The sequence below is a fragment of the Falco punctatus genome, assembly GCF_963210335.1.
Source record: "Falco punctatus genome assembly, chromosome: Z".
Classification (NCBI taxonomy): Eukaryota; Metazoa; Chordata; class Aves; order Falconiformes; family Falconidae; genus Falco; species Falco punctatus.
The window spans coordinates 30,514,661-30,542,648 of NC_137586.1; the positions used below are offsets into that span (position 1 = coordinate 30,514,661).

The 27,988-nt window shown below is 38.4% G+C and overlaps 1 protein-coding gene across 1 annotated transcript in view; it reads right to left on the minus strand.

Moving 5' to 3' along the window:
* Window positions 1–27,988, minus strand: part of GLIS3 (GLIS family zinc finger 3) — a 174,763-nt gene that overhangs the window by 132,457 nt on the left and 14,318 nt on the right. The window contains exon 2 of the mRNA XM_080370950.1: window positions 4,605–4,812. Coding sequence (XP_080227076.1) covers window positions 4,605–4,812 — 208 coding nt within the window. The remainder of the gene's footprint in view (window positions 1–4,604; window positions 4,813–27,988) is intronic.

The window sequence follows — 27,988 nt, forward strand, 5'->3', positions numbered from 1 at the left end:
GCATCTTTTGCTCTGGGGGTTAATTCCTGGGTTTATTCTTTTCACAGTACACTTTTGAAGAAGCATAGAATTTCAATGGTGGATCAAGCACACAGGAAATCTGATTTCTCATCTAAATCTAAAATGCATTTTTTAAGATGAACAACTCAACACTGCAGCTCAGCTTCCCAAATAAAAAACAAGATAGACAATAGCTCATCCTATCACACAAAGACTTCAGGAGGTCAAATTAACTGAAAAAACACCTAATAAGTGCTAATAGGTACCTTAAATACCAGGTGTTGAAAAGTGTTTCTTAAAGCTTTAAATAAACAATATATGAGATATTGACATGCAATAATCCAAAGGAATTGTCATGTAGGCAAGCAATAATGTATTCTTACTTACAAATGTAAGTTCAAATGTATAGTCAAATTATGTATAGTCAGTTATTTATAACTATTTTACTGCATGTTTTTGTATGGCTACAAATTTCAAATTTCTAAAAGAGAAAATATGCACTGTAAAGAAATTTAATAAAATAAACAAATCTATCTCTTTCTTGATACAAACACAGTTACAGCAAACACCTTTGAGGAGGCACTTCTACCTATTTTACTTGCTGCTTTTTTTTAACAAGGAAGCAAGTTTTGATATTTACTCAGAGTAAGCAATATTGCAGTTGCTTGCGAGTTCTGCAAGATTCTGCACTGCTTCAGGAAACACAGATCCAGTGGCTCATATTTTTGTCATATGTCTGCACCACAGCCCTACTGCAGCGAGTCCAGCTTCAGCAGAGGCAGATGAAACTACTTAAGAATTGGTGGTAGGTTAAAAGTGGAGATCTGAATCCCATTTAAAACAACATCAATCAACCCAAGACAGCAAGAAGAGATCCTAAATGATGATTTTGGTGATATTTCCAGTGAATATGGCAATATTTACCACATTTCCATCATTTTTCTTGGGAAACTGACTTTTCACCTCTGAGATCTGTGGACTAACTTACAATTAGATCAGCAATGTTGAAGGAATATATGAAAACACTAAGTTATTCGAGCAAGAAAAAGGTATATAGCTTTCCACATTCAGGTCTAGCTAGAAAGGTTAAAGCTGAAAAATCACAGTGTCTTTGGTATCACTCCCTGAGTGATGGGGGGTTTTCCTACTACTTTATATTACAGCATTTTCCACCACTTGAGAGTCAACCAACTTGAATTAAGAAAAGTTGTTTTGCAGTGACTTTGGTTTAAGGGCTGGATCACGCTGCCAGAACACAGCCCAGTCATTCCCTGGGAGCTGGAGGAGGGGAAATAGTGCTCAGGGCATCCTGGCTGCCCCTCAGCCCCCTTTTGCCTAGAGGGGAAGCCTGGCACAGGCTGAGGGAAAGAGGAAGCAGTTTGCAGGTGCTATATCTGTGCACTGAGATAGATCACAAATAGTGAAAATGTGCCTTTACATATCACCCTGCCTTGCTGTGGTGAGCTATGGGGTAAACGGGTAAATGTTCCTACGCTAAGATACTTGCTTTGTAATGGACGGTGGTTGATTTGCTGTGTCAGAGTAAGAAACACCCTGTTCAGATTGAATGTCAGCATAGGGTACTGCTGTGGAGGTCAGGTTACTCCAGCAGGGTTTAAGAGGCACTTTCAAAACATGAAAGCACAATTAACATGATGACTAAAGTTTTCATTGAGAGAAATGAAAAAAAAAGGATTGCTGTATCAGGTCAATCTTGTGTAAAATTTAGCGCTAAAGGGATAATCTTTTGTGGAAAAAAAAAAAAAAAAGGCTGTTGGGTCTGTTTATCAATGGGCTTTGTTAAAGCACAGTTCATTATAGGCCAGTTAAATCATGTTAATGTGCTGTGACCCCAAATATAGATCTACAGTCTTTAACAGAGCAAGAAAAGTAAGGTTTGATTTTTCCATGCTGGGCTACATATATTTATATATGGAAAATATAAAGGGGGGGGGGGGGTTTGCCTGTTAGATTATTTAGATTTTTGTTCTCTCTTTTATAAGTAGGGAAAAAAATCATGCATCAATATAACGTCTGTTCTTGTAATGTCACAAATTTTAATCAGATGCATAGTAGGACCATATCATTCAAAAAGCTACTAATGCCTAACACAAAGGGACATATCCATCAGTGAAGCTGAAGAAAAACTGCATTTTAGAAGTCTCATAAGAGGACAAAAATCAAAAGTTGTCTCAGAATGTCAAGTATGCAATAAAAGCCAGATAATCTGAAGAAGTTTGGTTCTCACTTAAGCCTCTAAATTCAAAAGTAACAAAGTTTCCAGCTCCCAAAACAAAGCAAATTTCTTCAAAAGCCTGCCCACACTGTGACTATGTAGTTTTCTGTGGGAAAATAAATATGCCTAATAAGAAAATGAAGGGCCAGCTATACCACTGTGCCAGATTCTCAGATGGTATTATTTGGCACATCTGCTTATTGTAATCTAAACCGGCTTGAGTTTGGACCAGATTTTTCATTAACATTTACAAGAGATTACTTGCAATTACCTTCTGTCCTCTCTCTGCGTAGAGGCCAGTGTCAAGGATAACACAGAACCTTAAACATAAACATGGAAGAGTGAAACCCATGTTTTCTTATCTTTGTGCATGGTCTTCTGTTTTACTAGCCAAGAACCCTTTGCTCTTTCCTGGGTTGTTTTCTGACTTGCCTCAAAGTAATTGCCAGTTATTACATATGGTTTCAAGCAGTATAATGGAATATTCTGGAAAAGTTTTTCAGAAACTCTCAAAGAAGATGGGCAAGTTTTTATCCATCATGGTCTATATACCAAAATCTGACGTTATCTGTGGCAAAACTCCAAATCTGCCAATTTCTTTTCCTTCTTCCATCAGTAAAAATCATAACAAGTCATTTTAGTTTGTGTCAATTCAGCAAATACCTTGGTTTGGATTAAGCTGCCAGAACACCGTTCACGATGCCTGAGAGATACAATCCAGAGAAGGCATTCAGCCCATAAAGAATTATGGAGGCATCTTAGGCAATCAATTTAGGCAAATGCAGATTATTGCGGGGGGGGGGGTGAGAAAAACAAAAAAGTGTTCCAATAATCTGTGACTTAAAATCTGACTTTAAACCTGTTTTGCCCTATAAAATAGTAAATTTTAATATAGTATATTTTGAGGACAAAATTGCTGAAATGGACATTCTTCATGTGACAAACTGATTTTAAAACATCTTCATTATTAAATCGTTAGAAGAACCTCCCGAGACACTACAGCCTTGATTCTGCCAGTTTCAAATTCACTTCACCCTTAGTAAATGTTTCTTCAAAATAAAACCAAAAATGTATAACTCAGTACTGACATAGCACAGCCAGCCACATATTCAGATAAAAATAAAAGTGTTTGGAACCTGCTCAGGCACACCTGAAACCTATTAGGCAAGCAATAATTACTTCATGATATCTTTATTTCTGCAGTTTTGTACTGTCTCAAAGGCATGTGTCTGGATCTGTCATTTGTCATCATCTTAGCACTGAATGGTTTTCCCTGACACACTTACAGAGGAAGCATAATTAATTTTGTAAATTGTCCCAGGGGACTCAGTCTTCACAAGCAAAGAGAGAAATGTCACAAACCACCTTACAGTAAAGCAAGGTTTTCTTCCAGTTACATACCAACAATTTTAATTATTTCAAGAATGTTTCTTGGCTTGTAATAAAGTGATACAGTAAAATGTAAACTGTTTTGAGAATAAAGGCCCTTGTGGCCTGTTGTAAATAAGAACAGTTACATTTCAACTCAGTAGGCAATTTTTGCACGAGTCACATCTATGAAAGTGGGAACCAGCTTCTGAAATAATACACCAGAATGTTTTCTCACTGTAAGTTTAAGGGATGTGCTTAATGTATTTGTACGGAGGTTGTCAAATAACTGTTTTCCCTTCATTCATTTTTGTCAACAATATAATCTCAAAAGTTAGTTAAGCATTTAAAATTAAGTACAAGTATTTATCTGTGATTTAGAGATATAAAAAGGCAACATTTACAGGGAGGCCATAGTTTTTATTAAACTACCCACCAGAGATAGGAAAATGGACAGTTTTCCAGGGACACAAGTTACCTAACAGATAAAGTTAACTGCTGGCTCAGTGCACACTAGGAACAATTGCTCTGATTAACTTGATTATGTAAACAACAAAACAATTCGAAAGCAAAGGCATTTGATGAGGAGAGAGGAATGTTACCAGGGGTCATTTAAGTTTATTTTGTCTGACATAAGCGTTACTTGACAGGCACCAATATAACACTCTTAGCACTACAGTAAGCTTAAAACAGGTCACTGCTCCCGATGTAACAGGTGGAGTATTTCTGCTATCATCCTCCATAACATTTCCTGTCCTTAGTACAAAAACATATTTAAGTGACTAAAAAAACCCTACCAAACACAGAAAATGTGTGGCCAAATTTCACTCATGATTTGAATGATCCAAACAGTATGATTATAGCTGATGTGAATGAAATTACATTTAATTAAATTTCTTGTGGCATGGCAGAGAATCATTTAGGTCATTTTTAATCATCAGAAAGGTTGCATTTAAATACTCTCTTTTTGAAGTAGTGAATATAAAAAGTAACTCAGGACCTTGTATCTGATGGAGAAGCACTCAGGCTGGATGCATTCATAGACCTCTGTAAGCTAGGGCTGACCTGGTTGCATGCTGTTGAAACCTGATTAGTAGGAGGTGAAACAGGTCCCAGCTGTTGAACTGTCACGGGGCTGCTGGTGACTATTACATTGTGGCAGCTGCCTTTTCCAGTGGACTTGCCCTGGGGTCCATAACCAAGACCTCCTAAAAATAAACAAGGTATGTTAGTATTCACCTCCCACGAACCCACGATGAGGCCACAGAACTCACTTCACTTTGCAAAGTAGGAAAAGTGACTGGAATTGAGTATCTTCAGGTAAGGACAAAACAGGGGACCAATACAAGGACTTTGTAAACTTCACCAGGCACTGAAAAAGCACTATTCTAAAGAAGAATTAATAGATTATGCATGTTTAAAACATGTGCTGAAGTACATAAATGAAAGACCAGGCATCATGAATAAACATCTGAAAAAACACCACTGGAAGAGCCTAGGTAAAAATGCAGCCGCCACCTGACAGATAGCCAAGCCACAAGCCCACCTGTCTCTGAAGAAGGCAGGGAGAGAGAACCCAAGCATGGTGCAGGAACACCACCATGCCTTGAATCATACCAAACCCCACTGCTCCAAGCCACTGCAAGCCCTTCCATACCACTTGCCATCCAAAAGGCAAGGGGACTGCAGGCATGCATGCTAATCACAACACCTCCAACAGGGCTGGTGTGGCAAAGCACAAAGACTGAGTAGTTTCCCCAGCAGGAGAGAGTTACAGCTGGAAGCCAGCATTCTCCAGAGATCTGGGGAGAGGAATTTGAGCTGCATCAAGCAAAGCCTTCTGGACTTTCTTTAAAAAGCTACAATCTGCTTTTAATCCCTGCTACCATGACAAATTGATGGCTATTACACAGTAGCAGATGATTACAGAGGCAGCGGGCAAGTGGGACGTAGCTGCAAAACGCTCTGCATACTCTTGTGTTCTGATTCAGGTCACAAATGGTGGTTTACAAGATCCCCTGCATTGAAACACATCAAGACGAAAAAGTTAAAATGGAAGTTGTTGGATAGTTGTGATGATATTCTCATCACAGTTGGAAATTATTAGGTGATTCACATTTCAAACTGCTTCCCCGTGTTCAGACTCAAAGCAGCATCTCCAAAGCAGAAGAGCAGTGTCAAGACAAATAGTGAAAAGTGCATCAATTTAAACCATTTACTAAATCAGATCTACTTTTGACTTGATTGTACAAGTCACAAACTAGCTTTTCTCAAGGATGTTCAAAAGGTTTGTGAACATCACAAAGAAGTATGTTAAGGCATTTATGGCCCTCACAGCCACAGAAAGAAAATCCAAATCCTTCAATCTCCTCCAGATCAGATAGGATTATCTTAAAAATTTGCAAGTTGCTTTAGAAATTTCAAATCATAGCTTGTTTTTAAGGAGAGAATAAAATAGGTATGTTTATACTTGTTTCAGAGGTCTGTGCTTTCCTTCCGAATTACTCTTCTTCTCTTTAACTTATTAAGTATTATCTTACATATATATGAGCATACATGATTCACAGTCTACTGGGATTCTAGGTGCTTTGTAAATTGATGTACAGATGTTACAAGCTGACTGCACAATGCACCACCAAAATGTATTCCTTAGGATAAAAAATGGCAGCCCTTTAAGAAAAACAACTTACTCATTGCTGCTACTTCGAAACATAAGTGAAGAATGCAGCATGTGGCTGAAAACTCAAGGGTAAGGAAGGAAGAAAATATTTAACCCATCCAGAAATTTAGCTAGAAGGACTGGAAGTTTCCCAGGACAAACATGTAAGGAGAATTCCTTGTACCTTGTATTCCTTCTGGTACCATTGTGGGTACCAGAAAAAAAGGCTTTTAAGCTTTGTGTGATTACTGTTTGCTCTCATTAAAGATGTCTAATCAAATAAAAAAATAAAAGATGGCATTTTATTTTCTTCCCTGTGAATCAGTTTGTATTTTGAACTTACTAAAGCTGAATCAGTGTGCTACTCAGCAGTTGTTTTTGTAATATTAGAGAGAACCATCCGGCAAAAATCAGGCAAAAAACATAAGCTGTCCATGCTAATAATATGAATGCTACTCCTCTTAGCAAATGACTCGGCGAGGTGAAGTTAAAAATTTACATGACACATTCACATTATATAAAATACATAATACTACATAATATGCCCATATGTGCATGTAAGTCACGTATGTTCAGTCAGGTTTTTTTTAGAAAAGTCTCTTTAGTATGTAGAACCAATGGCTTCTGCACCAAAGGATATAAAAGACAGGGAAGCATGCTATAACGACATAAGAAATCCAACTGGTTTTGACCCTGAAGCTTTTACAGCCTATATATATAGACTAGATGTAAACCTATTATTTAGCATTGAGAAAATCAGCTCTGCCACAAAAAATGTACCAAATAGGTACTGATTTTTCCCTGGATAACAACATAATGCCTTTCACTCACAAGCCACTTCCAACAAATTTCAATGGTAACAATAACATCTACTTTCATCATACCCAGGAAGTCAAGGGCTGTGCACTTTTAAGATTTTCATTTAGGGTCAGACCATATGTCAATTCAAATAACAGTCTGCAACCATAGATTGAAAATGCTGTTTATACATGTTTAAACCTAAACTGCTTGGAATTTACATGTCGAGGACTGAGAAAAGGCGTGTTTTGGAGATACTGTGTTACTGGGATGACAAAAGTAATGCAAGACTCCCATCCTGATAAACATCTGCCTGGGCACTTCTTTAATGCAGAAGTGGAAGAAAAATATTTTGTTCTTTTTATCATTGACAGACATTTATGGTTATGGGGATAAAATGACAATTCTTCCACTTAAAGGGCTGGTGGGGTGGGGAGAGAGGGATTATCAAAAAATAATCTATCATCAGCTCCCACTGTTGAAAGAGACTGCAAAGTGAAAGACTACTGCTATGAAAAGCAAAGTTACAACATTTTATCCACTGTTTCATACAGGTGTAAATGTGCCAAAAGACCATCGTTAATACCTCATCTGTGCCCTGCAGGTCACTGAACAGTATTAATTTGATCTGAATCAGGCATGAGCATACAATCACATCTGCTGAGCTACGCCAGAGCACAAGATAGGAAGCTTATGCTGACTTTGAGCCAGCTGAAGGTGAACTGACCACATCTGATCTAGCATATAGTTCAATGGGTGCAATATGGATATCTGACCTGGCACAAGCCTGCTGCTAAAAGGCAAGCTGTCAGGAAACGGGTTTGAAAGCACTGAATAAATGTGAACTGGCAGAATGACTGTTCCACATCAGCATTTGACATCATATACCCACAGTGTAAGAGTAGCTCTCAGTTCAGGTTTGCTGTATCATTGACCCAAAGCCTCAAAATTTCAGGACAGTGAAAGGACAACCAGGAATTCCTTAATGTCTTGAATCCACATCGGCTGAGATAAATAGGAACCTCTTTGGAGGACATCAGTACATTTTGGATGAGACTACAGATTCTAAGAAAAATAAATGGACCTAATAAAATGAGCAAGTGAAGAGATTTCTTTTCTTATATACTAAGATACAAATCAGAAGGTAGTCCAATAAAGACAACAATAGTTGAGGTGGTGGAATCAGTCCTGAGCTGGCTCACATGAAGAGCCATGGTTGATTACCACATCATTTATTCCAAATAAACATATTACACATAAATCAAAACTGCTCTTTATCCATAACTAACAGTAATTGTTAACGAGTATAAACAGTAAAAATATTTTATGAAACTATTTTATCCATTCACTTCCTCATTCATTAGTTTGCCCATTTTCTCTGTTTATTCTCTATAGCTGGTTAATAGCTAAGCCTCACTCATCCTTGACATGCAAAAATACTTCACATATTGTAAGACAATAAATACTAAAGAGAACACAGGCCAAAGCAGTAAGTAAGACTGTGTAGATGTATTCTCCACATATATCAGAGGTAAATCACCAAGGCCTTTTCAAACCAAATCTGATCTTCTTTCACAACATGGTGAATCTTCTGGATGTTGCAGTCCGCAGCTACTATGCACATCTCTGCTGTGTCTCACCATATCTGCAGGGTTGTTAGCAGGCTCCTGAGTTGGAGGGGCTTTGCAGTAACTGCTGACTGAACAATATCAAAGGTTTGCTTGGAAGACTTGTTTCCAGACGGGAAACATTCCAGCCCCTCTCACCTGGGGGCTGTCAAACCTTTCAGGCTTCCCCTCCGCCCATTTTAGTTGTATTGTGAATGACTACTAGAGAGCTAGCGCTTGTCCCTTTGCTGTTAAACACTGTGGCCGCTTTTCTATTGCTTCTACAGCCAGCTAAAAGGCGCTACAGAATGGCACACCAACTATGTAGACAGTGACACCAGATGCAGCACAGTGGGTATCAGACCCTTTCAAAACCTCTTTAAGTGCATTAAACTGGAGCTTCAAAGGGCAAAAAAAGTGCAGAATAGAGGGGACGTTGCCACTTGCCTCTATTAGCATAGGACCTGCCAAAACCCTTGTGTGTTTGGGAATAGACTGTGTTTCTTCACACTGCTACCACCCTCCGAGCCCAAGTTCTTTTTAGAGAACTTGAGGCTTGTAAGTGAACTACACAAAAATTCAGTCAAAATTACACTAGATATGAACTATTCTTCTATGGCAAACAATTTGGAATTTTCCAGGGTGCAAATTACTAAACTATGGCTCAAAAAGTTGTCAAATTATGATTTTTATTGCAAGCCTTATGAAATATAGTAGTTTCTCAACTACATTACACCACACAGACACTATCTGTAAGTGAAACAGTGATTCTCAACCTTTTCTTAAAAAAAAAAAAAAAGACCAAAAAAATCAAGGCTCTGTGGTCAAGGAGGAAATTCTGAAACTGAGATCCTAAAACCTCACTGGTTTTAACCTCATGGTTATAATCTGAGCTCATGATTTTCTTAACACTTACAATTAGCAATGCCTCATTAGCAAGAAATTTCCTCCAAAGCAGTGTCCACTCTGAACAGCGAGTTAGACAGACCATTAATCTCACTAGTTTGGCAATTCCCATGTTCTTAACTGTTTGCAGAAACTTAATCTTTACTATCAAGAAAAATAATCTGCAGGAAATACACTAAACAGAATTATAGGACCACATTGTATTATGAGAAAATACTATGTGTGCACTTTAAAAGCTCTCCATGCTTTGAATCTTGAAAAGGCAGTTTCTTCACTATCAGAGTACACTTGGTAAATTAGCTTGCTCATTTCCAATGCTATTTGCCAGTCATTGTATGAAGTAATCAAGCATGTACTTTCAGCAAGACAAAAGAGGCTATCAAAGCACAATGAAAAACAATGTCTCCCTTCAAGTGGAACCAAGGTAAAAAATTATCCAGAACTCACCCGTGAAAACAATACCTCACAGGTGATTAACTTAGCTGGTTTAAAGCAGACAGCAATGAGATCACCTACCTCTATGGAACACTTTAACTACTAAATTTAAACAAATGAAAACAGTGGTCTTGTAATGACTAAACTAAGAATATATTATGAAACCGTCAGGTTCAGGAAACTTCCAGGAGAAAATGCACACTGTGAAACAAAGATTTTCAATTAGATCTGCAGACATTTATAATATATCAATTTTTATTCAGTTTTACTTGTATCTCGAAGGCCTCCCACTTATTAAAAAGCTATTTTGAAAGCTACTTAGTTCTCTTATTTTGTGTAAAAAGTAAGAAGTTATCAGTTAACTACTGCACAGACCTGTAAATGTTTAACTGAACTAAAATATAAATGTTTTGGTTGCAATGAGTAACTCCTTATTTGTTACCAGTGACATTAGGTAACTTCTGCTTTTGTCCTTGTTAGGATAACATACAGTATGTGCTCTTCTATTGCAAAAAACACACAGCTTTACATCTTTGGTTTATGCTACCACCTCTCTATAGTATTAGTTACTCATACCAGCTTCTGCTAAGTTTCTATCTACAAAACTTAGCCTCACCATTTAGTCTGTATTTCTGAAAATTTAATACATTGTGCAAGCCTCGTGCTCGTCTCAAATAACTGGTATGAATCAAGAGCACCTCCACTAGTAATGTGATATAATATATTACTCGACTGGTACATTAATGGTGAATAATATCAGGTGAAAAAAACCCAAATTTCATGTTTTAAATTTCAGTATTGTCTAGCTCCTTAAAATACCATTACAATACAGACAGAGAGAAAATTATTATTATAATCATAGAATTACAGAATTATTTAGGTTGGAAAAGGCCTTTAAGATAACCAAGTCCAGCCCTACACTTAACACTGCCAAGCCCACCCCTACACCACATCACTAAGTGCCACATGGTACAGTAAACCAAAATGGAAATATACAGATATTTGAAAGAACCAAATACAGTTGTGTTGTAATTAGAGAACACCTTCCAGTTCCAGCACCATTAGGAAATTAGTGCTTGAATCTGACCTAAATGAACACAGAGCATACATCTGTGTATGTGTAAGAGCACAGACTGTTATTGCAACTGACTTGCAAGTGGCATTACTTGAGGGGCAAACCAAAAAATAATATTGTTAAGACTTCATCATACATTATGAATGGTAAGACTCAAATGAAATCTATAAAGAAATACTTTGTCCATTAAACAGTGTTGCACTCAACGGCAAAATAAGCAGATTCATTCTGGCAGTGTTGTTGGAATACTTCTCTACGGATACTACCTGATTGCAATGCAGAACAGCCAACTACAGAGGGGCAGTAAGACAACACTCTAGAAAAATAATTTTCTGGACTCTGTAACACTCCATCTCCCACATTTTCTAGCACTGTTCAGCTTTCACTGCACATTTGTGCTTTCTTTCACATTAGAAACACGTATGTAGCATTTTTCCAGCAATTCCTGAAGGTTTCTTCCTCGATTTTAATTAAAAGATGCTCAGATCAGATAATTTTTTATCTGAATATCATCCTTACTGTCTTAGAAAATACCACGCAGAAGCTTTGCTATCTGTAACCATGGGCACATGCAGACCCATTACTGTAAAGACTTTATCATTCCATATTCCAAAACAAGGCAGCATAGCAATGATGAACCCTGTTAACACAGTAATCTCTGATTTCTTGCTGTGTTCACCGACTACTGTCTAACACAGAGGCAGACCTCCTTGTGCACACCTTATACTCACTTCTGGTTGTGTGGGCAGTGAGTAATGTTGGGAAGAAATAAGCAGACCCGACCTATTCCTTCCTCAAGGCCCCAGGCAAAGGGAAGATCTTTTGTTAGACACAGGGATGCTAGCTCCATCCACCAGAGCACCGAGTAGCCTGACAGGCTCTCAGCAGGTTCAGGCCATCACGACTCCAGCGACAACTTCCCCCAGCAAAACCTGCCCCCAGCTGTGCAGGAGTCCCGCATGGAGGACAGAAGAGCGAGGAGGCTGCTCTGCACCTCCAGCACGGGCCAGGTCTCAGTCTTTGCACCGCAATGCATCAGTGCCAGGCTGCATTGCAGGTAACAATCCAGCAGAAGGCATCTGTTCAGCAAAGAAGCATGTGCTAAAGGCTTTGTTCACTATTAGACTGTATCACCATGTGAGGATCTATTTATAAATCGTTATCCACTTAAATTAACCCAAGGTATTTGACCACTGCTTCTAAGAAAAGCATCTTTCCTCCTTTAAGAGACCAAAATGCACAAGCAGGAGGAAAGAAGAATAAATGCCAACCTGCGGAACAGCGCTACTAATTAAGAACAGGTGGCAAATGTTAACATGGCAAGAACTGCAGAAACTGGCTTTAGCAGTATGCAAGCAGGAATGCAACTTGCAATCATATTCAGTACATTTTTGTTTCCCAGATAAAGTCCACTGTTCAAGGATACTAAAAGCTGATTTTTAAAACTGCATTGTCCCTGAGTTTCTGAGAAATACAAACAATTTTCTTATTTTCCTTGCATTAAAAACAAGGTACTGTTTATTGATGTTTCTGTTAAGAGATAATATGAGAATGTTATCCTAGTTGTCAGTTTAACCAGGCAGAAATAACAAGCATACAGCCCACATAACACATGTATTCTAAGAGGCTTTATACTCAGTTAATTAGTTTAACTATTGCTTTCATGGTTCATTTAAAAGTTTCATGCTTCATTAAATATCAATGTATTTTATCACCTCAAAAAACTTTTCAGTAAAAATACAATTGTCTTTTCAATTCATAATCTTGTTAACTGATATATACATCTCAAGCATGTCTATCAGACACTATCAAAGTCTGAATTGTTACAGTAGAGTATCTCGAAGCATCATGCAAATCTCATTTCACACACAAAGATTTTTTTTTTTGTCTGAAATGGAAGTACTTTGTCGAGAAAAAGAAAATGTTTTTGACATTACTTTCATCAATAAAAATGTTCCCACACTGACCTCTGGTTGTTCCACCTTCACAACAATCATAGCTTGGATTGAGCAGTTGTGACTGTTTTGTCAAAAGTCCTTAAGTTCAGAAAGTCATAAAGTCATGTCCTTAAGGAAGCATAAAGATCAATGAAACTAACAGTTGCAAAGATACAGAGCCCAAAAGCCAAGTGCAACTCATAGAAATAAACTTCTGTGGTTAAGAGAGCATTTTTTCTACTGAAAAGGTTTACTTACTTAGGCAGAGTGTGCATTTTCTCAGTTCAGGATCTAAGATTATCACAGAGCAGTTTAGAAGAACATTTTCCAGACTGGAAACTCCACCTCCATGATTACCACAGCTCCCCTGAAAATTTCTACCACTTTCTTCAAACGCAATCTTGTTCTATAAAGTATATGGTCAGTACGGTGCATTTGAATAAAATGACAGTAGTTCTAATTATTTAAACTAACTTTTAAAGGAGACCACTATCAGCATCCTTCATGTTACAGCCTAATTTGATTCCTTGAAAGCTGAAATATTATTTCATCATGGTCCAAACAAAACCTTCCACTTGTCTTTCTACTCTTCAAGTCAATGTGAGGTAAACCCTGGGAAAATTATACAAACAGCCGCAAGTATTTAAAAGCTGCATTGTCACTACATACTTCTACTCCTCTCAAAGCTTTAGACATTTTTCTTTCAATTTTGTTCTTTCAAAGCATGCTAATTAATTGGAATTTCCTGGGTCTCTTGTTGTTGTGGCCAAAAAGAAAAGACAAAAAAAAAACCTCATTCCATCTTGTTAAAGTGAGTCCATCTACCTTCCACAAAGCCAGAGTAATAAGAGGGAGGATTAAGGCCACTTGAATGGCTTAGGCCCCATAAAGACAACTCCAGGTCCTGCCCTTAGCCGTCATTCTTGCCAAAACTGATTTATGGAGAATGACATCTTAACCACAGCTATTACTCCGTGAAGAGGAGGCTGCTATGTTGGCAGGGTCTGGCACCCGAAGTTGGCCACTGAGTAAAGTCTGATGCAAAGACACAGGAAACCACACTGGCATACCAACGCAGTGGGGTGTGTGCGTCTGCGAGGGCCGTCTGAAGGGCGGAAAGAAGTGCTCATGGACAAAGGCATAAAAAAAGGCAAATGTATGTGTGTTCTGCTGAGCCAAAGCACCTTTGTTAAAGGGTGGAAACCCACACTCCTAACGGAGACTGAAATCTTTTTAAGAAGCTGGTCATCTCAACTGTGTATCCCTCTCTCCTCCACACCTCTAAAAAAATCAAGCAATACCCATCTTTACATTAGGTTGACAGCAAGGATGTGCTATATAGCTAAGAGTAAAATATTCAAAACTGATTATGTCATTTTTGAGGACTTTGTCCCATTGACTTTCAGTAAAGTTAGAGTCCCAAGTATACAAGTCATTTTTACAAACAGAACCTGGACTAACAAACTGCTTAGGTAATTTTTCAAACTTCTATCATATGCAGGTGTTCAGGCATTCTCCTTAATACAATTTATTGTGTGTTTCTTTGGTATTCTGGTGCAATTTTCATTACATTGCAGGGATCTGATTCCTTGAAATTCAGGGATTGCAATTCCCTGAAGCTGATGTGAATGGGATATAAATCAGCACCTCTTATAGTCAGCTGTGGTTGTATTTCACCGTTACTGAAGTCCACGCTATTCTAAAGTATGTTTGCTTTGAAGTACTTCTGATGTGCACTGCATGCAAAAGATGCAAAACAAAGCCCATTGCATTTCCATAAGGCTCCAGGACACTAAACCAGGCCAACAGAGAAGAGTTGAAGTGCTTATAATTGAAGAAAAGACAATAACCAGAATAACAGTTATACCATTTTTCCTTTTATATGACTAGGTCCTCTCTATCACGCAAAGTTCAAGAATCAAGTCTGCACAGGCAGGCTGAATGAAGAAGAATGTGGATTTGCAATCTGGATTTGGGAGAGTTTTCCATGCCCAGATGGTGGGTTGACCTTGGCTGCCTGACAGATGCTCACCCAGCCAGTCTCTCAGCTTCTCCCCACCTTCCTCCACCAACAGTACAGGGGAACAAAATAAATGGGAAAAGCTCCTGCGTCAGGATAAGGACAGTTCAATAAGAAAAGCAAAAGCTGCATGCAGAGGCAAAGCAAATAAGGAACGTATTCACTACTTCCCATCAGCAGGCAGGTGTCCAGCCACTTCTTGGGCAGCAGGGCTTCTGTACATGTAGAAGTTGCTCAGAAGACAAATGCAATCATCACAAATGTCCCTGCATCCCTCTTTCTCTCAGCTTTTATTGCTAAGCATAACATCATACAGTATGGAATATCCCTTAGGTCAGTTCAGGTCAGCTGTCCTGGCTGTGTTCTTTTCCAACCACCTGCTCACCTGCAACCTACTGGCCTGCTTTTTGTGGGATGGTGGATGGTGGAGAGAAAATCTTGACACTGCAAGCACTGCTAACCCTGAGCAAAAATACTGGTGGTGTTATCACTGATGTGTTACCACCAGTGCATTATCAATTCTTGTCTAGTCACAAATGCAGACCACAGCACTGTATAGGCTGTTATGAAGAAAGTTAATGACAGCCAGCCAGGCCCGTTACGCTAGATATGCAAGAAATCCAAGGAAAAGTCAGGAGATTGCTCTGGGAGGGGCAGACGTGTGGGGAACCAGCTCCGTGGGGTGGGGAGGGGAAGCATTTCCCAGTGAATGTCTTGACTTCAGGCATCACTCCAGGCTTACTGCTCAAAACATCATCAGAGACCATTTGGAGAAGAGGCATGCTTTCCTGTTGTGATTTGATTTTTCGATATGTGAGAAAAAGGAAAATCAAACATTGGATACATATTAAACATTGTTTTCTGTTCAAATAAGGTAGTTGTAGGATTTCACAAGGCTTGCATTTTCAGGAAAGCAAGCCACTAGTTTCATAACCAGGGATGTCTTACTGGTTTCAGACAACAGCAAGAACTTTGAATATGATTACTTTCATTCTATTCACCCTGAATAATTCTTTGAAAGCCAATTTATGCTGTTAAATCATCATTACACAAAGTCTGTGGCTTTTTTAATCAGCAGGTGTTTTTTCTAAAAGATGTTTCTACCTGAGAAACCCAAGCAAAGAAGAACCTGAACTGAAACAGACAGGCAGAGGGACAGTAGCTCAACTCTGCAGATTCAGGACAGTGGGCCAAATGCAGTGGTGGGCTGAAAAGCTGTGACACTGTGGTGGGTTGACCTTGGCTGGACACCAGTACCCACCAAGCCACTCTATCACTACCCTCCTCAGCAGAAGGGGGGTGGGGGTGGGGATAGGGGAGGATAAGATGGAAAAAACCCTTGTAGCTCAAGAGAAAGGCAGTTTAATGAAGCAATAGCAAAAGTCACACGCACAGAAGCAAAGGGAAACAAAAGATGTTATACTCCCCATCAGCAGGTGATGTTCGGCCACTTCCCAGGAAGCAGGGCTTCAACACGGATCACAGTCACTCCAGAAGACAAACACTGTAAATAACGAATGCCCCCCTTCCTCCTCCTTTCTCTTAGCTTTTATAGCTAAGCAGACGTCATATGGTATACATGTCCCCTCCCAAGACCTTGCCCACCCCCAGCCTACTTGGCGAGGCGTGGGGGGGGGAGAAGGTTGGAGGTAGCCTTGGTGCTGTGTGAGTGCTGCTCAGCAGTAGTCAAAACACTGGTAAACACTGCTGTGTTATCACCACTTTTCTAGCTACCAATACAAAGCACAGCACTGTGAGGGCTGCTGTGGAGCTCAGCTGGACCCAATACAGATGTAAATTGCTCCTCCGCCAGGACGAAGAGGAAGACCCCAATCACAGCCTGTCCTCTCATTTGCTCCAGAGGACTTTAGCTCTGCACCACAGAAACAGGCGCAGGCTGTAAGGTGACAGCCTACCTCAAACAATTTACAAAGAGTAGTAAAAACTAGGACATAAGGCGAGCAGCCCAGAATAATAACTATCTCATAGGAATACGGATGTTTACAGGGGAATGTAAGCCAGCAAGCAAATTTCACATAAAACTTCCAACAATTGCTCAAAGATCTTCTCTTTAGGTCTGGCTTTACTTCAGTATAAATGCATGAAAGTACTAGGCCCACACCCCAGCTAGGTATCCTTCCTTTTGGTAGCTCTGACTGCCTTCAGGGTCAGAAAAGGACAACAGAGAATGCCCTGTTCCCTCTGCCTAACAGGCAAGGCAACTCTGACATAGTTCCTAGGTGAAAGGGGCAAAAGCATATACACCGAGACAGTTTCAATGGGCCTAACAACTGTTGGAGATGCTTTGAATTTGTCAGCTAAGACAACAACTAAGACAAGCCCTTTTACAATTCTTGTTAAAAGTTAGGTGCTGAAATCTGGAAGTCAGCAGCATTTTCTGCAGTGCCAAAAAAATACATCTTACACCGTAACCACATACATTACACTGTGATTTTTTGCTCTTAAGCCTAATCAGTTGCCTACTCAATGGTCCCTTTGATTTCTGGTCCAGAACAGGTACTCATCAGTTTCAGCTCTAAGTGTTGCCATATGCAATAATAGTACAGCTTTCATCAAATTATCTTTGGAAACAAGTTCTTGGGTCATTCTTTTAATCTCACACAAGAAGCCCAACATGATCATAGCCTCACATAACAAATACCTGTTATAGTAACAATGTCTTTGTTTCCTTTAGGTATTACACCTGGGCACTACTAAGAATGCATGTGAAAATAAACCATATTGCATTTTATTACAGATAAGCATGTTTCACCACCTAATGTACACATACACAGGGGCAAAAGTACTTTACCATGTGTCTTTAACTTTACCAGTTCTTAAATTAACAATTCATAAACAGGCATCTATAAAGTTGGAAGCCTTCATGCCTACATTTTGATCTTCTCCATGTTTTCTACTCTTCTATATCCTGTTATGGTCATCACAAACTTTTTAAGGAGATTGCCACCATGTTTTTCAAAAGGCTGCAGCTGGGAGGCAGAAAAAAACCCATAAATATTTCTGAATCTATTGATGGTTAAAGTAGGGTGCTTCACTGAACCCACTACACAATCTTTATGATACTAGTTTGAAAAGATATAATGGGATCGGCCATACTGTCTGGAACAAGCTATCTCACATCAGTAAAGGTGTGTAAATTATAAATAATTTATGGGGCTGACAAAAGTAAGCCTATACATTTTATTAACCTAAACAACTAAACCATATAAATCTCAATAGTCACAGCCAAGTTTTCTATTTTAAAGCAACAATGAAAGAAGCTTTATTGGGAACATGTTTTTTAGGATTGTAATTTAGCCTCTGGTTTCTTGTTTGCAACACTTACAAAATTATTTCTTTCTCCATTAATTTTTTAAAACAAAGAAATCTTCACCTAGCTATAACATGCTAGGTAATTGCAAAGGCAAAAAGATTATTATTGTCATTACGTTCAAGTCTGGTTTTAACAAACCCCTTGCAAAAGATTCCAGTATCTAATTTAAAAGACTCATTTCAGCAATCTGTGGGTAAAGAGCTATTCAAATCATTCATTTTGACCATTAATTTACTTACAGTTTAGAATATGGTGAAGGAATTCATGACAAGAGCAATCATGTGGAAAGAATCTGCTCATGACTATTTGTTCTAATTTTGCAGAACTTTTTTGTTTTGGTTTGGTTTGTTTATTTGGTAAATCAAATCAACATGGATTGGTACTTTCTGGTTTAACATACAACAAAGTGTCTTAAGTCTCTCCAGAGACTAAGGAATTCAGAATTCTTCTTGAACCAGCATCCCCAAAACTGAACATAAGAAGAAATGCAGAATGGAAGATTAACAGTGATTTTTTTGGTTTGCACAGATGCCATGTCCAAATGTTTGATGTGTGACTGTAGAAAATTAGGGTACTTGCTGTAGCACTTAGGAGAGCATTTTTATTAGTCAAGAATGGAAATGTATTTTTCTTGTATTCTCAAACCTTCCTAATCCTACTTATAAATCAATACCTCTCAACAAATGTCAATTTTTAGAAACACGAACCGGTAGAAAAAAGTTAAAGATCACAATCAACATATTGTTCACCACAGTAAAACACTAGGTCAGAAACATATTTTTTTCCTAAAAATACATACAAAGTTTCACACACATCTTTATCCAGATGATTCTGCTGAGTTACTCATTACACATAGAAGGAATGATAGAAGGCATTGCATGCCTCAAATGGTATCAATGACTTCACATCTATCAACTTTTTCAACCACAGAGCTGTCTGTAAATGTATTAATGTACTTTTTCTTTTCACAGTCAAGCTAAGAGGGAATGGCGAGGGTACTGAGAAGACCTGGCTTGACCTCCAGCCTCCACACCAGGCACACTGTCCCACACATTCTGAATTGCCACTTGGTATTTCCCAGCTTACTCATGCTCCTCCTCTACCTGCCATCAGCGGGCAAAACATCGAGGAACCTGACAGGAGTCTTGGCACGGTAAGCCACTCGTGTGAACAGAGGTCTAGACTCTGCAGGGACACACTGCTCTGAAGCCCACTGTGGACAAGCCACTGGCGGACAAAATAGGCTCCTTAACTCAAGTTTAGTGAAGAATAGCTTTTTCCTGGGTTCTAGCTCTTGCAGGCAAATGCCAGCACTGCTCTTCACAATATTGTCTAGGCTGAGAAAGCACGTATGTCAAACCATCTGCAAATAGTGGAAAAATCTGCAACCTGCTAAGAAACTACAACAGCGGCAAAACTTGTTCTGATGAGTTTATTCCTAATTTCTTTACCTAAAAACCGAAAAGCTGGTATTCTCAAAACCTTCTTTCCATGGTAGCTCATAATCAATGGATTATTACATTATTTAGAAACTGAAAAGGCTGTGCGGTAACTACGTGGTTTTGCATGGTGCCAACAATAGCAAAACAGACTTTTGTTTGTATATACGATTTTACAAACTACTTACATAATGAGTTAACATTTGCACAGCACTTATGTGTCTACAGTTAGTTTTTTTTCAAGAGTTGCTCGTGTTTATCAGCTGGCAACATATGAAAAACAAGATCAGGGTGTCTCAGCTGTACTCTGTAGTGCAAGCACCCAACTAAACGTGACTACTGGAGACACGTGTTTTCTACAACAGCAGGGAAATTGCTCAGCCCAGCTCCCTACCTACAGCTGCTCTCAGCAGCACTTCGGTATGCACTTGCCTCACACCTGCACTCCACTCAGTCCCCACTTCTAAAATGTAAAATCAGATTTTCAAGAAGTGCCAATAAGCTTTTTAATTCACTTTCAGTGCACTCAAACCTCAGGATCAAAGTGAGACAATCACTGGAGCTTTTAAAAAAGCCCATCAATGAAATGTGCAAGCAGCTATAGCAAATTCAAGCCCATCGTCATGTAGTCATTGTTTTCAGACTTCATTTTCCTGACAGTCCTTTGTGAAAACATAAGAAAGAAGGAAAAATCAAACAATTTCTAGGTGCTTTTACACCCCAACACTGTAAGAGTAAGAATTGTACAATGTGTGGTAACATTGATATTTTTCTGCAGGGTATGTTGTGCTTTATGCTGTTTAAAAGGAATAAATCAAGTGCAGGTTTTTGTTGAGGGCTTTTTTTTTTTTTTCCTTGCAATGCAGACATTCTAGCCTATTTCATTGTCTTTCCTTTATTCTTGGGTTCCATATAGAAATCGACATCTTTTTTCTTCTGAAGGCTATGGAGAATCCAAGTGCAGTAAGCTGGGTCTGGAAATACCGTTATCAGTGGTCTGTTTTCCTCTGTCATGTATCAGGCCACAGACAAATACAATTTGTATTTCAGAGAAGCAAAAGTAAGATGCAACCAGCAGTACCAAACTAACACAGCTATGCTCTTCTCAGTGCCCAACAGAACAACAAACAGTCCGAGACTGACCCTGCAGCATCTGGTTTAGACAATGGCAGACAATAGTGAAGTAAAAGTAAAGAAAATAAAGTATAGAAAAGATAGTAAAGCAAAACTACATCTTCCTGGTGAAAACTGTGAACTCTTAAGGCACAATGCTTCCCAGGTCTTCCCTTAGGAAGTACAGCTTTGCAAAATTTCTCAAGTCTCAAGGTCATTTACACAGATTTGGTACTTGGTGTTCCCCTTGACTTGTAGCAGGGCAATGAGCAGTGTACTCCCTTTGTCCAGCTAGCAGAATTATATTGTGATGAAGTAAACATGGGGCACGCACACTTTTGTTCTCCCTCTTCCTCCCACAGGTATTCCTTCACACGCTTTCAGCTCTGACACCCACGCAAATTTCTGTCAGTATCGGTCTTACCAGAAGTAAAAGGTAAAGTAATAAAAGAAATCTGCATTAAAAAAAACCCAAACATTCCCTTCTTGTGCAAGACAACTTCAACTGTTCACAAGGCAGATACTTCACACTGTAGCCATACCTGCTCTGTATCTATGTCTTTCTGTAGCTGTATGTATTTATTTTTAACACTAGAATATTGTTGCTTATTGTGAGTGCTGTCACAGTAGCTACTGGAGAATGGGGGCTGGGGTGTTAAACAGTGCTTTGAAAAGTCTGAAAATAAAAGGTAGCAACGATGGGGAAATAACCAGAGCACAATGAGGACTGAAGAAGACAGACTGGAAGCAAGAACACAATCACTGAGAGCTTAAAAGGGAGAGTTACACTTACCACTGCCCTCCACCTCATTTCATTTCACTGCATCTGTTAAAGAATCATTTCCCCAAAGAAGCTTCTGACATACTACCTGTTTGAGGAAACAAGTAGTACTAACCTGTGTCTACTGCATTACCAAGCCTGCCACGGGCACCAATTTAGAGGTGCTACTACTCAACCATGCTAGGAATTCACCCTCCATGTACAACTACAGGGCTAATGCAAAGAATCACATTGTCAAATTCTGAACAATTCAATGTTCAGCAGCATCTGGAAAATATTTGTCAATATTCATAGACCAGGTACACACCAGACAGAAAGACACATACTGAGGGCATATGACAGGTAATTAAGAGCTATGGCCACAGGCACTGTGCAGACATTAAGACACTTCTGTAATTTCCAGTTGTACATTTTTTTTACAGTCACAGCAGCAGATTTTGGCAGACACCTGTATTTGCAACAACTCAGAGTACCTAGAAGAGGAATTGCTAGTGAGAAAGCAAAACTGGAGATCACGGAAACGAATGATAACTTTCCACAAAAACAGACAAACAAGAATACGATACAGATATGTCGTTTCATGTGGGGTTGTGGGGATTTTTTCAATATATAAGGGGGGAAACTGGCATAATATCCAACTGCAATTAAAAAAAAAAGCAGCTGGTGTGTTCTTTTTGCTTTGGCGATGACAGTACTATCACAAATACACAGCAGTAATCAGTGGCCACTTTTTCTGGTCAGAAGTTAGACAGCTACACTATTTGATTCACTTTACATAGGAGTAAAGGAAGGTTTGCATCTTGTGTTTTGAATCTGTGTTGCACTAGTCATGAGCATATAAATTTAGGATGTGTGGCTATATTAAAATGTGAATAGATAATCAGCAGAAATACTGTAAACAATTCAGATATTCACCAGAAAAACAGATTAAAATAGTTGCTAAGAATCAAACCCTAAATCTTACCATACTGCATTAGGAGCAGTATTTCACTTATTTTAAAGAAGTCACCTGAACTTCAGATTGCATCTTTTGCAACCAAGTATTTGGTATGCATGAATACTGATGATCAGTTTTTTCTTTCAATAATTCAAAAGATTATTTTTAAAATGTTTGCAGCTGGAAAATCAGATGCTTTGTCAGTCTTCTACACCTTACTATTGAACAGTATCTTTTTTCTGTTCTAAAATAATCCAGGTCTTTCAAAAAGTTTAGAGAGAGGACAGACAAAAAAAACCCCAAACCCTATATGTTCTATTTCTCTTTAACTTTCAAAGCGAGTATTATTCCTTGGCAAGTGACTTATCTTTGGCAGTTCGTAATACAAACTCAATTAACTTTCCTTCAACACTATTTTTACCATATTAAGTTCAACAAAATCTCTCATATGAAGAATACCATATTTTGGAATTTAATTGAAATTAAATAAATAAATCAGTCTAAACCTCTAGAATCTAGCATAATGTTTTTTTCCTACACTTTCAACACATGCAGAAATACACAGTATAAGCATAGCTTTCTATTAGATTCTATAGAAGTCCAGCATTTTCTAATAAGACTTCTATGACTTGTCCACAAAGGCTAAAAAATAAACTGCTCCAGCAATGTTTCATTCTGAGTTTCAACTTCAGCCTTTGACAGGGAGAAGTTGTTACCATCTAAAAGAAATGCCTTTCCAGCTGCACAGACCCTACCAACTCTCTCAATACAAAAGGTTAATTCAAAAAATCTCCCAATTAAAGAAGAAATTCATGCTGGAGTCAGGGACTGTATATGCAGTATTTTCTGCTAATGAGAATGTACATACTCCTGCTCCCATGACCAACATGGGACACAGACATGCAGAAAGAACTTCCCAGCTCATGTTTCCAGAACTCTCTCAGACAGCACTGGGGCTGCTGACCTTCCCACTCACCAGGCCTTATCCAGGGTCACCAGCCCAAGAGGGTCTGCCTTTTCTCCTCAGTCCACTTTCCTAGTATCATAGTTATCAGTGCTTGTAACTGTTGTCTACAGAATGCACACAAAATAATTTCCTTTTCCTCTTCTACAACAACTTGTACATCGTGGTTTAGGTTTGAAGGCTGAAAATACTTCAGCCATTTGCCTTCCAAAATGAAAATCTTATTTTTTCCTGTTATAAATGGCGGTGCACAATAATAAGAAAATCCAAAAGTCTAAGCAGGTCCTTCACCCTAAAGAATATTGAGACCCAAAACTATGAAAATAGATTTACAAACCTGCACAAGAACTGAAGCCAATCTGAATGTGTACTTACAATCAACACAAGTGAATAAGCACTTGCTACATTTGAATCAAGAGCTGAATCAAGGTGTTCATAAATAGAATTATACCCACATTTGAATTATACTTTCAAATTCAATCCCAAATTTCAATTGCCCTACATACACCAACATTTTCATCTTCCATGGTCCAGACTTTACACAGTATTTAGTAGGCAAAAGGAGTTCAGAATCTGTTACTGCAGTGTTTTCCATCTTAGATAATAATTATGTCTCTCAAAGGCAAGATTTAAAATCAAGATCTGTTTAGACTTATTTTCCATATTAGATTTGTCACCAGAGTTGGGGATTTGGTTGGGGTTTTTTCCCTACAAGAGCGAGAATTCTTGCAAGAAAACGTTTTTTTGTTTTGTGAGAAAGGAATTCAAAACAGCCATAGGAAAAAATGAAAAATAATTAATGTTGTTGGTCCTACGCAAGATTCTAGGCAGAGTCAGCATATTAACAACATGAAGCCATTTTATGAAACAAATGCTTCCCATCTCCATCCAAGTTAACAGTAATAAACAGACTGACCAAAAGCTGACGGTCTTACTGGGTTTTGAATACTGCCCAGAGTTTGTGTGATCACAAATGAATGAATCGATGAGAATACAAAAATTCATGTAAAATTAATTTCCTCCTTCCTTCTCCCTCTCCATGCATTTCTAAAATGCTTTCAATGACCCAAAAATCTTTCATTATGACTTCTCTGCTCCTTCTCCCACCCTCACATAAAAAAACAAGCACGGTGAAATAACAATCAGTTCCACTGCAACTAATCAAGATGCCAGAAAAAAACATTTCCATCACGTGAATCCCAGTAATTTCAGAGATAAATAAATACTCATGGTTCAGAGCAGAAACTTTGCTATTCTCTTATGAACATGCACGATGCATTCAAAAACAAATGGCTTTTCATATGGAAACAAGAGGTATAACTATATTTAACACCAATGAAAAAACTAGTTGAGAAAGCATACATTAGGTGGGAAAGATGCCAGCACAGCAAGAAGTCAAAATAGAAAGCTACTTTAGGTGGTGCAGCAAAGCTAGCAAGAATTTAAGCATGGATTAAGCAGGCAAAACCCACCAGCCTTGCATTTCTCCGGACAAAGAAGAGTCAGGCAGCAGCATTAGCCATCCTGCTGCTCAGGGAGCTGGCCAGGAAGGGTACACAGGATATCAAAACTGCTGTTCCAGCAGGCCTTGAGGCGCCAAAATGAACAGTATTTCTCTTTCACTACAAAAGATTTTTTAAATATTTCCTCTTATTTGAAAGCCAACTCATTTCTAGCTACATGCTTAAGCAAATGAATATAGAAATACCCAAGTAGTCCTCTCTTAGGGCCAAAAGCATCAAAACACAAGAAACAGTGTGGATTGTGTCAGAAGGTACATTTAATTAATTGACACCAATGCTCTGTTTTTTAGAACATTTATTTGGGAATGTTGATTGACAGACCAATTACAGTTTGGTTAGCTGGAACTTGAAAGCCAGCCGCAGGTTTATTAACAGATGTTCAAAAAGCAGTACATAATAAATGTATGTTCAATCTAGATCAAATATGCTGCTGCTGAACTCTTGACCCATCATCTGAAATAAGCCATTGAAAACACCTCAGTAGAACAGAATAAGTGTGTTAAAGTGTATGTTATGCAATTAAGAACTATATTTAACTGCCAAAGTAACCTTCCTGTTTATAATATCAGCAATGATATTAGTTATACTATACTGGTATTTAAATAAAGCATGAATTAGAAATTTAGGGAAATATTAAAAGTTATTCTGGGTTTTCTCAAGTGCCTTTTTAGTATGAGTATCTATACTCCTTTTACCTCTCTAAGTCAAAACAATTAAACTCTATATAGAGATTTACATTTTTCTAAAAAAACTTTTGTGCTCAGAACACTTATTTTGGTTGTTTCCAAACCATTCATGGTAAAATTCTTGGTAACTCTAAAGCCTTTCCAGTAGCTAAATATTACTCAAGTCTCAGAAACAGGCAGATGGAGACAAACTCTATTCCTAAACAGGAAAGTAAAGCTAGGGTTTTTGTGTAAAAGGCAGGATATAACAGTAGTTAAAAGCACTCTGTTTAGCCTTAGATTCTGCATTCAACTCATAGGAAAGAAGTGAAATAAAGAAAAGAGCCATTCAGGTGAAACAAATGGGAATATTTTTCACCAGAATCCCAAGATCTGAGGATACTGAAAAGCAGAGACCCTTTTCATCACTGTATCTCCATCTTCAGTCCAGTCAATACTAAATACCACTTAAACATAGGAACCGGTGATCACCAGCCGGTGTTGGTGTTCATAACTAACAAAACCTGAATACATGACATTGTTAATAAAACATAATCCAGCCTAAAGATTCACTCTCCAATTGAATGGAACCTCTTTTTGGAAATTACATAGCAATTCCTCAGCTTTAGAGCTCCTAGAGTGGTTTGCAGGTGTTCAGTCCCACAGCTCCTGAAAATGCAATGAAGCTGTGGCAGCTGAATCAGACATTGCACCCAGACAGTGTTCCTAGAACCTTCCTGGGACTATTCAGCAGAGCTACACAACTTATGGATCACAGACTTGGAAATCATACCAGTCAATTTAGTCACATTTTTAGTATTATCTTCCACCAATAAGAAAAGTGAAGAACATTTTGGGGAAAAAGCGACTTTAAAGTTTGCCATTTCCAGTTGGCATTTGCCATTTCCAGTTTGCTAGCTCTTAATACTTGTCAGTGTTTTTTTAGCCACACTGAAAATTTTAATCTACTGGGGTTTTTTTATCCACTAGTTTTATTCTAATGCTAAATATTTCAGTAATTATTTCCCTGCAGATGAGATACAGTCCAAATAGTAATAGTCAAGCACCTCCAATGCCTTCTCTCTTTTTTAAATATAAAAAACCCAACCAAACAAAACAAAAAAACCCAACCAAACAAAAAACAAACAAACAAAAAAAAAAAGCAGGCAGACACTGCAAGGAAGTTAAAATAGAAAAGTATCTACTGATAAAGTACTGCATTCACCTGCAGGGCAACCTGTCATGCCAGAATTATTTCCACATTTTTTACAAGGGGGATTTTTTTCAGTAACTGCTTTGTTGCCGGGGAAGGCACATCTCTTCTGCTGACCTCTCAGCTCACTGCTGTGCTGTCCTCAAACAAAACATCAGAGTCACTGGCAAACCTGAAGAGATGGTGGTCTCTGCTTATTAAAGCATAATAATCCACTGTAAACAGACTCTCTTCTCATTATCATTTGAAACCTCTTATACCAGAAGGTAAAAGTTGGCAGATCAATACCAGACATGCAGTAAGTCACTTAAACCATTTTAAAGTAAGTCACTTAAACCATGTATTAGTATTACACATGCTGATACGCTTTCTCATGACAAACATCTGCAACTGTTGAGAAGACCAGTGATGGCATGTTTCTCACATGTCCTCTTCTACTTTCAGTAGAACTCTAGACATGTGCTTCCAAAAAAAATGCTCAAGTCTACAGACTGTAAGTTTGTATTGTGAAACAATATACCTGCATGTAAAAATACACGTGCCATGCTTAAGTGCCACCACTTGCCACCCACATACGAATTTTTAATCAATCACATACTAGCACACACATCATCTGAATGTAGCTTGCAAGCAAACAGCTGTAGGTTTGCACAAGAATAGTTTTCATCTGCAGCCTAGCTCACACCTTCAAAAATTTTAACTGCAACAGTTTAGGGATATTTCTAGGTACAGATGTAGGAAGATAGTAAGTTCAAAAACAAGGACTAGATCAGCGAACTCAGTTGCAAATGATTGATCGAAGAGGCAAACTTTTTTCATTATTTTAGAAGTATCTCAGCAACTATTTAGTTAACAAACTTGATTTCTCCTGAAGGTCAGTCTCTAGAAGTGTCATGTATACAAATGTACAATCATTTTATAGACCAAGGAGGAACTCAGAGAACAGAACTGATTATCAGATTCAGCTTCAGAAAGACC